Source organism: Cnephaeus nilssonii (genome assembly GCF_951640355.1).
Source record: "Cnephaeus nilssonii genome assembly, chromosome: 14".
NCBI lineage: Eukaryota > Metazoa > Chordata > Mammalia > Chiroptera > Vespertilionidae > Cnephaeus > Cnephaeus nilssonii.
Genome location: NC_137085.1, coordinates 59,830,081 through 59,844,244, shown reverse-complemented (window position 1 = coordinate 59,844,244; position 14,164 = coordinate 59,830,081). Strand labels below are relative to the sequence as shown.

The 14,164-nt window shown below is 43.9% G+C and overlaps 1 protein-coding gene across 4 annotated transcripts in view; it reads right to left on the bottom strand.

Annotated features, from left to right (window-relative positions):
• Positions 1 to 14,164, bottom strand: part of ADAMTSL1 (ADAMTS like 1) — an 879,784-nt gene that overhangs the window by 168,197 nt on the left and 697,423 nt on the right. For all 4 annotated transcript variants that reach the window (XM_079789992.1, XM_079789993.1, XM_079789994.1 and 1 more), the window contains one exon: positions 13,564 to 13,693. In XM_079789992.1, coding sequence (XP_079646118.1) covers positions 13,564 to 13,693 — 130 coding nt within the window. The remainder of the gene's footprint in view (positions 1 to 13,563; positions 13,694 to 14,164) is intronic.

Here is a 14,164-nt window from a genome sequence, read left to right as displayed (position 1 = left end):
AAGGCCAGAGTATAAATTTCCATTTTGTTTACTCCCTAAACTTCAAAACAACTTGAGTGTCAGTGCGCAAGCTCAGATTTCTCTGCAATGTTGATGTCTCTTTGTGTTAAGCAAATCTTCCAATGACATCTGCACAGTAATCAAGTATTTAGAAGACTGATTAGATAGTGGGGCTCTGAAAACCAACCCTCTGAAGTATTCCATGTGGCAAGAGATGAAGCAGGAGCTTAAAAGAAGAAATAAAGAGAAAGTAATAATTCAATATCTTATATTTACAAAACACCAAGTTTCACAGAGACCTATTCGAAACTGATCTAAGAGCTGTTGACCTTAAGTTTACAGCTGAGGGAAATGGCAGATTTGGGGAATGTATGAGCCAAGTAGTTCTGTTTTCTGTAGTTCTCCATCATTGCCTGAAGATGCAGCACAACACAATGCCTATATTCTAGGCCCCTCTCTTTTAATCTCCTAAGCCTTGAAGAGGGCATGGAAGTTACAGATAAATGCTCAGACTTCAAGTTCTAGTGTAACCCGAAGGGACAGAGATTCAATAAATCTGGCAGTTAATGAATCTGACCCATTTAAAATAGTTGTCATAATTGTTATTGGATGACATGCTTATGGGATGCAAATGTATCAGCTCCTTGGTAATTAATTGAGAGCAAGCAGAGATACTCTTATAATACAAAGGAATCAAGCATTTTCAGGCTCATCAGATTGGAAAGGAACAAAAGGCAGGACACAAACTTGTCCCAAGGGCTTTGCAATGCCTGGATTGAGACCTTCGGAGGAATATGTAAGTAGTATACCAATAACATGTTTGGTTGGAATTTTAGAGAAGAGTACTTTGACCTCTATAAGAACAAGAGACTCAGCTTCTCTGGGTCACCTCTCATCTGGATTAGGTGGCTCATCTCAGTGTTCCCAGAAGAGAGTCATTCATACCTACTGTGATCATTTGTTTTTTTGTTTTAAAATATATTTTATTGATTTTTTACAGAGAGGAAGGGAGAGGGACAGAGAGCTAGAAACATCGATGAAAGAGAAACATCGACCAGCTGCCTTCTGCACACCCCCTACCGGGGATGTGCCCGCAACCAATGTACATGCCCTTGACCGGAATCGAACCTGGGACCTTTCAGTCTGCAGACCGACGCTCTATCCACTGAGCCAAACCGGTTTCGGCTTACTACTGTGATCATTTGGACTGTGCACTGTGATGATCTGTTTGTGTACTAGATTTGTTCGTTTCTTCAGAGTCTAAAACACAGCAAGACTTTAATAAGTGTTTCTTGAACTGAGCTGGATTTTCCTGTAACCAGTAGAAAATGCCCCCATCCCTCTGACCTGCCAGGAGCTAGAGCTTATAAAAGGAGATAATTAGGGACTAGGTATTCTTGGCTTTGACTGGGCAGCCCTTTTCCTCTGTAACAGAGCTTGTCTCTCCTTCTTTCAGGAAAAACAGTGAGAGCCAAAGTTCCCTAAATGTACATAAATCACCCAAATCCTTCAACCCAGGCACAGCTTTTTAGTCTATCTAAGACCAACAAGCAAGTAAGTTGGATGAACTGGGTTTTATCCCAGGCTTGTATGATTCCCAGCCCATGCTCTTAAGACTGGAATGAAGGACTGGGGATCAGTCATTTACACCTTAGTGTGAATTTGCTTAGGTAGTTTTATTTTTCTAATTCTTAGTTGAGTTGAACTGAATATATGGGGGGGGGGCAGGTGGGAGAAAAAGGGTTGAAAGGATTTGGGTCCTGCACAAGTGACAGAAAAGGGTCATCTGGGAATTTGGGTGGTCAGACGGCAAGGTAATTCAAATTAAGTCTGGGGGGAGGGAGAGGAGAGAGGTACTAAAAAGAGTTAGAGAAGAGAGTGGCACAGTAAAGGAAGCAGGGACCCAGGGCTGCACTGGGGCAACTGGGGAATGGGAAGTGTGTGTGTGTGTGTGTGTGTGTGTGTGTGTGTGTGTGTGTGTGTGTGTGTAAGGGAGAAATGGTGTTTATAACTTACAACATGAACAGGCCATCTGCTAAGCAAAAACTAAGCCAGTGGTTGCTAGTAGTGGCAGAGCAAAGACGCAAAGCTTCAAGACAGCCACCAATGCCTTCCAGACTTGTAAGCCCAGGCTGCATCTCCCTGGATGACTTAGTATTTCTTTATAAAAATGTCTTTTTAGGAACTGAGTGCTTTGCCTAATGACTCAGTATTGGGTTTTAAGACATTCACTTAGGTCTACTTGGTTTCTCTTTTAGCATGGTTCATTTCCTATGTGTTTGGCTTTGTGTGTACTTGAGTGATTTTTTTCACCATCCCTTACGCACTAGCTTTTGCCAAGAGTCTAGTTCTGCCCTTGGCAACTGAGATTAAGAGATAGAGCTTATCTGCTGGAGATAGAAAAGAAGCCTGTTAACCTATTGGTGATTTTCACCAGGTTATAAACTACTACGGAGCTAGGAGGACTGTTATTTTCACTGTGGTAGTTCCCACGCCTGGAGTTTAGTGCCTGGAATAGGATGGGGGAGGAAGAGAGGGAGGAACGTTGGAAGGGAGGGTGGATGTATGAACACCATTAACAGAGGCCAAGACTGAAACACAAACTCTTTAGTAACAACTTTGGAATTAAACACACCTTGTTCCAAATCTGAACCTGCCACTGTCTAATGACATGATCCCCTTAAAGACTCAGTTTCCTCAGCTATAAAGTTAGGATAGGAATAGTAAATCCTCACAGAACTGCGGGGAAGATTAAACAAAACAGTGCCTGTAAAGTGATGAGCACAGTGACCGGCATGTTGTAAGCTCCCAACAAATGGAAGCTATTAGGGAAACCCTACCTTGCTCAAAGATGGCCTCTGAGGGTTAACAAGAATGTGGGCACAGGATGCCCATGCCTTATCTACATCCTGGGTTGGATTTTACTTCTTTCCTGTACTCTCTTCTTTATTTCCTTCCTTCTTCCCTTTCCTTCTCTCTCCCACAAGTATTTGAGGAGACAACTGGCTAGGAATAACATTGTTTATGTGCTTTCTGATTTCTTCCTGACTTATCATAGGCTTTTCTGACCATCATGACACAGCTGCTCACTTCCACGACTCACACCTCCCCTGCCCACAGGCCTTACTTCCGTCAGTCATGTCACACAGGATATTAACTTTTTAGGAATATTTGGACTCTGTCTCCCCTGATCCCACTTCATCATCTTGTTACTGTTCTTAAAACAACATACCTTATTAGATTAGGTGCTAAAGTCAAACAGAATATCCCAACAACTGCTGCCTTTTGCAGACTTGGTGGATCCATGAGACAGGAAGCTCTGCTTCCTGTTCTAGATCTGCCTAAGGGATCTGGCCAGCTGGACAGAAAGCTGGCTTGAAGCTAGGTTCTATCCACAGCCTCCCCTTCGTTCTGCTCCCACACTAGCTCGTTATAAAAAGACAGGAATAAATTGCAATGACTATGAAATAAATATGAAGGTTTTCTTATATCATGTGGTTTCCTGCAGAGGGAACTAAGAGGGATGGCAGATTCCTAGTTTCTTGAGTAGTTACTATATGAGGTAGAAAATGGTTGAGTGCTTTACATACAGGATGGGGTGAAAGTAGGTTTACAGTTGTTTGTATGGAAAATAATACAATCTATATATATAAAAGGCTAATATGCTAAGTGTCGTCCAGGTAATGATGTCACATAGCAATGCCCGGCTTCCTCTCCCTAGTGACCACTAGCCTCCTTGTAGTTTCTTCAGCCCAGGAACCCAACTTGCTATATAGCCAGGTGGAAACATTTCACACTGTAACCAAATGTCTGTGAAGCATTTTCCCATGCCTCATCTCATTTGATGCTCACAGAAGTCCTGGAGTAGGTAGATAGGAGACTTGGTGGAATCCTATTTTCTTTTCATTGGCCAGAAAACAGAGATTTAGAAAGTTTAGAAACTTGACCCGATTGAAAAGAAGTAAGAAATGGTGAGCCTTGAAAATGATTTCAGGTTTTCTCACTGCACAGAATATAGTCAAACACTGCTGCAGTTAAATATTTTACCCTTCGTTCTCTCTGCGTGATCTACAATAATACTCTGCTTCATGCTGATATTTACTGCTGTGTTGCTGACAATTACCTGAAAGAGAAGTTGGGGTGCTTCACTGGGCTGGAAAAAGTTTAGCTAAATCAGAAAGCAGGTCTAATTAAGCAAGTTTATTCTATATCTATAAAAAGCTAAGTTGACTCACGCATGCACGATACATATAAAGCTCTTGGCGCCAATCGCACACGTGTGTTTCCATCTGTCATCGTCGATCATGAATTTGGTTTGACACTTCTATTATATAGAGAGGGTGAATAGCGATATTAAAATATTTCTTCTAATTAATTCCCTTTCAATGTACACGAATCTGTGCACTGGGCCACTAGTAATAACAATACAAGAATAAACTTTGTGTTTCATGTACTCACAGCTGTCAACCTACTTTTGCCCCACCCTATATATGATCACCCTTACAAACCCTTTCTGTGGTTGGAACAATTATCTTTGCTCTACAGCTGAGGACAACTGAGTCCTAAAGAGGCTAACGCAGACAGCCTAATTGTGACTTCAAAGCCCATAATTCTTCCCTTATTCCAGGCAGTGTCCCTATACCTGGTAGGGAATATTTAGGTTTGTCATTGCCAAGTCCCCTTTAGGCTCTTCTCCTAAAGTTGCCCCATTTCCAAGTGTCGCCAAGATTCCTGTTAGGGAAAATATGGTGTTTGATTTAAAAAAATCATGCTAAGATGATAATGACCTACCTCTCCCAGAGGCATGCACACCATCAAAGTAAACCGAGGCTTCAGCACCTAACACCCCTGCTGATAGTGGAATAAGTATCAAGTCCTATGCTCCCTGGGCAGAGGGTCCTGTTTGGCTGCTTGAGTCCCATGTGTAGCTACCTCTGGCCAGTGGGAAAGGCAGTTATGTCTGTCCACTCAGGAACCAGAGCCAACAGCAGGAAGTTACCGAGTGCACCACCTGCAGCTGCTCTGGCACACGGACTCTGGCCTGTGCCCATGTCTGTCTGGGCCTTAAGGATAGTCCCTCCCCAAGTGACATCACAGCTCCACGAGAAAGCCAAGAGCACCTGGTGGGTCTGGGAGCTGTGCTCATTGAATAGCAATCATGCTAGGCTTCACTGTGTCACTAACACAAACACCAAAATGTCCTGTAGCTCTGAGAAAGATAATTAGACAGAATGATGAAGACAAAACAACCTTAAAGACAGGGACAACACTGATTCACCACAGGAAAGGCAGTGGTTGGCCGGCTCTGCTCTGTGACAGAGCTTTCTGTTGCCGTGGCAGATGACCTAAGAGCTGCCCGACCTTGGGCTGGTGTCAGGACAGGAATACTGTCTCCGGAAGGATGAACTGTAGAGCATTTCCTTTCACTCCCTCATTTTCATGTTGCTTCCATATCTCTTTTTCTCCAGCTCTTTCTCAAGTCTTTTTCCTACTTCTTTGTTTTCCAAGCTTAAGGAACATAGTAACACAGCGGATTCCTGACACTATAGTCAGAGAAAAGCTCTTCATCTCAAATTGCACATGAGGGCTTTCAAAATCTCCAAAGGAGTCACTGAGTACACTTAGGCAGCAATAATTTTCATCTCAAAGCTTTGGCCAAATCATTGCTTGCCCTTAACTCATTACATTAGGACTTTTGAAAAACATTGGATTATAGGGAAAGTAAAATAAAATAATAGATTTATTTGGGGAGTCTCTACTCCACTTCTATTGATTGATTTGTAAGCTGGAAGATTTTTGAACTGTAAAACTCCAGTGTTTCCTCACTAGATCCACAGCAGAGCTATCAGGCGGTGTGTTTCCATTCCCATGGTGCTTACCTGAGTGGTTGCAGATATGTCAGTCCTTGGAGCAGTGAGGAACACAGTGGGTTGTTTGGTTTAATAACTATCTTTAGGACAGCAGTATTTAAGATTAAAAAAAAATGTAATGGGCCCTAACCGGTTTGGCTCAGTGGATAGAGCTTCGGCCTGGGGACTGAAGGGTCCCAGGTTCGATTTCGGTCAAGGGCATGTACCTTGGTTGCGGGCACATCCCCAGTAGGGGGTGTGCAGGAGGCAGCTGATCGATGTTTCTCTCTCATCGATGTTTCTAACTCTTTATCCCTCTCCCTTCCACTCTGTAAAAAATCAATAAAATATATATTTTTTAAAAAATGTAATGGCATTCCCCAAACCTTAATTCAGGGAACAAAGAAGGTTTTTCATCACTGAATCCCCAGCACAATGCCTGGCACAAAGCAGGCATTCAATAAGTATTTGTTCAATGGAGGTTGAATGAAGAGAAATTCTAGTCATATTAAAGGGCACTATAAAAGTCTAAATTGAGGGATGCAGACCATTTTATATCCTCTTACACATGGACAAATACTAGTAAGGTATTATATATAAATATGTTCATCATTTCAGTGTTTTCCCATTCTTAATGCCCGAATACTCTCACCTAAATTTTTCTTATGGAAATGTAAGTCTAGTTCCCTGTAGACTTCTCATGGTTCCTTGATTTATGGTTAAAGCCAGTTCCTGTTTTGTGACTAATAGACGTGCTTTGTCTTTAGGACTTAAATCTGACTCAGTAGTTTTCTCATAGAATTTACTTTTTCTCCCTTTCTTGAAAAGCTTTAACTCTGGATAATTATTACCTTCAAAGAATCACAGAATGTTAGAGCTAGAAAGGCCTCAGGGATCACCCAGCTGCACCTCTCATGACTCCTTTATGGTACCATATGTGGGGCTCTATTCTCCTGCCAGGACAATAAGTCCACATCTCACTGGGTTGATCGTGGGAGCTTACGAAGTGCTAACATACCTAGGGCAAGAGTCATTATTCATTTCAATGAAAATATAATCGTGTACACCCCACAGAGCACACTATTTATTTGTGACTTTACGTGAAAAAAAGTGTAGATGCCTGTAATATAAAAATGTTAGTCACCATTACCACTTTAGCTCTATTGGATGAGCAGCCAGAGGCAACATTCTCCAAGCAAATATACTTTGTCCCCTCCCCTGTTTAGTCCCCTTCAACGATTCCCCATTGACTACAGGACATAAACTCCACAACTTCATTTAGCACATTGGGCTATCCTGATCTGGCCCCCACCCACCCTCTAAGCCTACCTTCCATTTCTTGTCCTTTCCTTTGCGTTCATGCTTTTCCTTTCTCCTGCAACATCTGTCTGCTCTCTTCTTTACCTGGGTGACTCCTACTCATGCCTTATCATTCAGTACAGGCTTGCCTCCTCCAAGAAGCCTTCTCTCGGCCTCACGCTACCACAGAGCCTGTGCTTGCCTCATTCACAGTAGCTACTGTTTTGAAATCGTCCTTCTCCATTAAATAATAACTCCTTTAGAACAGGGTTTTGTATTCTAGCCATCTCCGAGGACCAAATGCAAGCAGACTGTGTACATGAAAATGCCCAGTGCATTTTTACTTTTTACTGAATTGGGATATAAAACACTTTCTCCCATTTTGTTTTGTGTGTGTGCATATGGTTAACTTTAGTCAATGGTCTATATAAGGACTTTCCCAGAGTTCAGGCAGAAATATGTGGTCTAAGGGGCTGTCCAGTGACATAGTTGTTAAACACCAGGAAAGCTTCCCTCTCAGGACTTAATTGAATGGATTTGCCTAAAGCTGATGTTTCTACCTTTATAGAACAGGTGACATAATGGGAAGGTAGACCCAGTCCTTTGATTTTTACCCCAGATTCATGCAACAACTGAATCTATGCATGCGAAGTGATTTCGAATATGATCAAAGCTCATTTCCCAGAGTTTTGAGGTTGATAGAACAGGTGATGTGTAACCAGGGGAAGCGCTGTCTTTAGGAGACATGAACATTTCAGCCCCAAGGCAAGTATGCATGTGACAGTTACTCTTGTTGATGTCAAAATGCTGCTGGGGACAATTCTGATCACTGGGCCAACACATTCCTGGGCAGAGCAATATCAGAGCCTGCCACTGGGCCAATCAGGTCCCATCGTGAAGAAACAGGTCTTGGCGGGTTCCTCTGTTGTAACTTGTCCATCAGTGGAAGAAAAGAGAGGCAGAGTAATTACGCATCTGGGTTTACCAAGGAGACTGACAATAGTAATAGCATTAGTTCTCCGAAGGCGCCTGATTATGGCCTCCAGATCTGGACTTAATTTCTGTGAACGCCAGTGAGCTTTGGTGTGCTTTTGCTTTAAGCACTTAAAAGTTAGTATGGACAGAGCCAAGAGGCAGCATATGGAAACTTTGGGAACATAGCAGAAGATAGACCAATATTTAGAGAGCATGTTGAAACAGAAACCTTAAAGTAAGTTGTCAAAGGGGAAGGTGGCTGCAAAGCTTTGAAAGCTCCAACAAATAAATTAAAGCGTGGCTGTGTAAAAAGGCAACACTTTCTGCTCGGGCCATTGTAGGCCAATATAAAAGAGAATCAGAAATTGGAAATCATTTGGTGCTGGTGCGCATGGCTTTTGTTAGTGTACAATAAAATTGGCATTCTGCAGTGTGCTTTCAAAGAGGAGACTCCGTGACCTTTGAGATGTTTTTCTTAACTCTCGCATCTCAAATAGGGATTCTCAAACTTCTTTTGTAGTTCTTGCTGGTTCTAGGAACCACCCTAGGTCCGAGAAAAGGAGTTGGGGTGGGGGGCAGAAACCAAGTAATGTTCCTGGAATTATGAGCCCCCCCCGCCCCCTGTTTTACTGTTTATCTGTTCTGTACCACTCAGCTGTTCTCTGTTGCAGAGAAATAAAAGTTTAGTTTAAAAAGTATGTTAGAACAAAGCTGCAGAAATTGCCTGGAATTTCCTTCATTTTCAGCCATCTGGCTTTCATTGCTTACTTCTTGCCCCTCCTCCAGGTACGTTTACCAAATCTTTTCAACACACACTGCCCAAGCTATCAAATGCTTATAATTAATAACAGTCATACCCCCCCCCCCCCTTTTTTTTTCTTTAAGGTAGTGGTTTCTGGCTTTCCTTGGGCTGCTCATGTCATTGCTAGTATAACCCAGGGAGATGGCCAGTGAGGCCTTTTTCTCGAATAAGAGAGAAAAAAATTACCAAATTTGAGTTAAGTCCTGAATACAAAACATTGTTTTATTAAAAAATAAAGTATTTCTCACCAGGAATAAAAGGGAAGGAGAAGAAAAGTATTTTTTCATTTTTTTTTTCTGAGTGCTTACTGCAATCCTCTTTTAGAGATGAAGAATCTGAGGATCCAAAAAGATGTGTGACCTCTTGAAGGTCACACAGCTAACCGTGACGCAGCAGAATTGGAGCATAGGGTCAATCTATCCGCTGGTTTTCATTTTGGTGGTCTCAGGGATAGGAGCCATTCTTAGTGCACATTAATTAAGTGGAGAAACAAGTTGCCGAACAACATATAAATATGATCCCATTTACAAAGGGGAGAAAACCTTATGTATTTGTATGTGTTCATATATGCATATAAATTCATAGAACAAGGTCTGGAAAGGCAGGCATCAAACCATTAGCAGTGGTTATCTCTGGGGAGAAGAACGGAGTGGAACTGGAGAGCAGGATGGAGAAAGAGGAGCGTATGCCTTTCTGGATCGCTTCTGCTGTGCTGGACTTTTAAAGAATGAGAATATTCATGTATTACTTGTACAGGTTCTATAGTACTCGGAAAGCTTTCTCATTGGGAGCAGGAGGCTGACCTCTTTCCTAATGACTGATCTTAGCTCCTTTTTGGATATTTCTGCCATAAGCTGGTCTAAGCCACCAGTGAGGGTTGGCAGGGTGGTGGGGCTTTCGGACACAAATTACTCAGATGACGGTGAAGGAACCTATAGTGATTTTTCTGCCTTGTAATAATAACTTTTTTTGCTATCAACTTTGATGTAAAATTCTCACTGTCAGCTCACAAACAAAAATAATATTTCTCCTGGACAATTTTAGGCAAGATTGTTAAGGGATTAACACCTGTTCTCATGATACATACTACCTTCTCTCTCTCCCGACGAGCAAATTACTTTCTGGACAATGCAAACAACTCATTCAACAACCACGTCCACATCCACTGTATCAAAGCTTTTCTTCCTAGTCTTATTTTTTTTAAAAAATATATATTTTATTGATTTTTTACAGAGAGGAAGGGAGAGGGATAGAGAGTTGGAAACATTGATGAGAGAGAAACATCGATCAGTTGCCTCCTGCACACCCCCTACTGGGGATGTGCCCGCAACCAAGGTACATGCCCTTGACTGGAATTGAACCCGGGACCCTTCAGTTCGCAGGCCGACGCTCTATCCACTGAGCCAAACCTGTTAGGGCCCTATTCTTATTTTGAGGATACTTTGCCATATGTGATTGCTAACATACAGGATTACTTATTCTAAGGCTATTTATATTTTAAATTGGCATTTAAAGCCTTCAACTTACGGAAGGGACTCTAAAGAATGGCAATTCAGTACCATCTGGTACGTGGGAGGGAAAGGATAGGGGGATTGAGAGTAGGCAGCACTGGGGTCTTCCCAGCTAGCATTAATAATAGGGTATAAACCCTACTACTTATAAATTTGCTCCTAGTCCTTTATACACATTTATTCAGTAAACACTTAATAAGCCCCTGCTATGTGTCAGACATTATGCTAGGCATTTGTTGCAGAGAGAGGAATAGTAAGACATAAAGCTGACAGCAAGGACTTCAAAATATAGTTCTCTTCAATAGACAACTACTATTTTTTAAAGTGCCCCCCAAAATGCAGGCAGTTCGTGCGCATGCACATATACACATACAAGTGGGAACAGCAGGACAGTATCTCTCGTTTGAGAATACAGCCTTCCTGCTGCGAACAGCTGGGTGTGAGAACGTATCTGCCCGGACCTGGTGAAAGTTGGACATGTGCTTCTGCTACCAGCTCTGCCATTCACACAGAGGAAGTCAGGGGAAGGCAGGTGTAATCGTAGGAAGACTGCCCAGATAGGACACGCCCTGGGGCCTTGGTACGCACCCTGAGATCTGATAACTCTGAGCACACACAAGAGCAAAAGCGGCTTCCTAACTGGTGTTCAGTAGAGCTAACAATTCCCTAGGAAAGCTACTAAACCAGCGGCCTCCTCTTAGAGACATTGGCCCAGACTTGAAACGTCATTTCTGTCCATCCCAGGGAAAATGCTATGGCCTTTTGAATGCATGGGCAGTAACACAGACCAAGAGCCCAAAAGACAATGTACAGACACTTGGGGCCCAGCAGAGGACACCTTAAAATGTGCACGAAACACTGATCTACGCACGATAAGAATTTCTGTGATTTAAAGATTTAAATTACTCCCACTGAACAGAAAGAGCTTGAGAAAGCACCACCACACGATTACGCCCCTGCCAAACATACCTCCTCTTTCACATACATTTTACACCGACCTTTAGAGAGAGATTTCCCCCCTTGATGTCACAGTGAAATATTCCATATGAGTTACCTCCATACATTTCTCATTTTTAAGATGAAAATCTGCTTTGGCTCTTTGATGGGATGAAGAGAGAGAGTCATACCAGCCCACTGTACATGTGTCCACATTGTTGTTTGAATAAGCATCAAACTACAGATGCTCAACTGTGTATGATTGGCCCATGAAATCCCTGGCTATGCCCAACAAGAGAGGTCTGGCCTGTCAGTCTGACCACTGACTAGTAGAAAAACAAGGTCCCGAGTGTCTCTGGAGCAAATGAAATAAAGTTAAGCAGAACCTAAGTCCTTGTTGAAGTCAATGTAAATTAAGCTCATCTACTTTAACCATCGTTAATACTCGGAGGATGAAAAGTAACATCTTTGTCCTATTCCCTCTGCTGCCCCAGGGAGGGGCGGGTTTAGTGGCTGCAGATCCCAGACTTCCAGCTAGTTCCAGGTACTGCCTTCTCGACATTGCCTCAGCTCATCACAGCATGTGGATGTCATTACAACACTGGGATGTGGTTAGGGAGACATTTCTGCTTGTTTTTAAAGTGAGAGCAAATAAGCAGACAGAAGTGACAGCAATGATCAGCACAATAAAGGAGCAGCAGTAGTCTTCACTCTACAGAAGAACCAGAAGAATGAGGAGTCAGGGGATATCTGAGCAGGAGCTGGTGCCTCTGATCACTTGGCAGATGTGGATACAGAAAGGGCAGGCGCCTTGCCCAGTGCTGCGCAGCTAGTAGTGACAGCGCTAGGATGGGAAGCCAGGCCTCTGGGCCTCCTAGCCAAGGCCCTAGTTGGCTGTCCATGCTGAAACCACTCAGCTTCTTCCTACATGGGGGGAATACTGGCAAGTAGAAAGGGTGTGTATCCCCTGCCCATGCAATTAGGTCTTAGATTCACCCAACTGGAGAGCAGCGAGGTTAGGACGGAGATGTAAATTTAGGTCGGGCAGAAATAGAAAAGAGGTTTCCAGCATTCCATGCACTGGATCTAGCTCTAGTGGGGCCAGCCCTTGGCTTTGTTTCACTGGCTGCCACTCTCCCACTGATCTTCTGGTTCCTTTGGGGAATATGGCCCTCGTGGCCCTCCTCCCTTCTGCCTTTGAAAGGGGAAGCCAGGCTCACCATTCAGATCAATACATGGGACAATTCTGTGACCAGCAGAAGTGTCACTGTGAGATTGCCCTGATCTGATCTGAGAAGGCCTGTGATCTGTACCCTCTACATCCCAAGACAAGCAGCATCAACTTGAGTAGCAAATTATTGTTAATTCCTGAAGGCAACACGTGGCTTCCTACAGGATACTGTGCAGAAAGAGAAGAGATACCATTCAGAAACAGCATTCCCCTGCATGCCTAGGATATGGCTTTATCTGGCAACATTCTTCATTCCATCAGCCGACTTGAAAGTCTGGCTTTGGTTCCGTAAACATGTCCCTTTGAAACCAGAATCATAGATGAGATGCGTTAGCTCCTACAGAGATTTGCTCCAAAGAAGTGTCAGGAGGCAAGTCTCTCAAGACACCATCACACTGTGTGGACGGAGGCAGTGATTGGATTGACTGACTAAGACTCAAGTTTGGGTAATAATGAGACCCAGGCAGGGCTGAACAATAAAATGCTCTAATTGATTTTATGCATGTGAAATGACACACGTACACCCCAGAGCATGCTATAATGAATCTACATGCTGTGTGCATGAGATTTACCGTGGGTCCATTATACCACCCAGATGCTCCATGAGCCAACCCACCGCTGTGGTGTGAGGCCTTGGGACATAGGCTACAAGGTGGCGGAGACCACGGAGTCTGTGGTCATTTCATATCCCCTCCAGGGGAAAGCTGCCATGTGGCACGTGCACATACCCGTCATGCCACGGGACCACTTCAGTGCACGGAGCCTTCTGGGCCCTGAGCATGACCACTGGGCTGGAATTCCAGAGCCCTGGTTTCAATTACACTTAAGTGGATGTGACTCACAGTTTGAACTGATGCTAATTGGTTTTCAAAACACTGGGTAACAATAAGTTGTTCTGGTCTTGCCCACGGACGGACGCACCCAGCTCCAGGGTAGCAGGGCAGGCAACATGCCCGTTACCTTGATGGGCAGGGCTCCAAGCTGCAGGCTTTCAGGAGCTTCGGGGGCCGGCGGCTGGTCACGCACAGGCTCTCCTCAGCAGGCTCCCGCGTCTGTTTGTTCAGGCAGCTCACCACAGCCTCCTGGACACCTGTGTACAAATCACACTGTCAGGCCGAGTGGGCGTGTGTGGGTGATGAAGTGTAGACAAGGCAGCTGGTGGGAGGTCTCTGTGATTGGTAGGACTCTCGCCGCATGTCAGAGACAGCAGTGTGAAGCCCGGGACTGCCCGTCTCATCTTGTCAAGCATCGCTGGAGCTGGGAGAAAGTACACGAAGGCTCGTGCCTCTGGGCGCGTCCCCCGAGGGGACAGGCTGCTACCAGGATGTTGAAATGCTTTAAAATAAAATGCCACCAGGCCCTATAGCTGCCAACTCGGAAACGTGATAATTTAATGCAGACGGAGAGCAGGGTGACAAAAAAAAAAATGGCCCCAAGACCTTCGCACGTTACATTTTAATCAACAGGAGACTGTTGTGTTTGGAAGGGAGGCCCAGAGCCATGTTTTACTGTCCAGCAATCTGTAACCTGCTGTTCTCCTGGGGCCTCGCATCCAGGACTC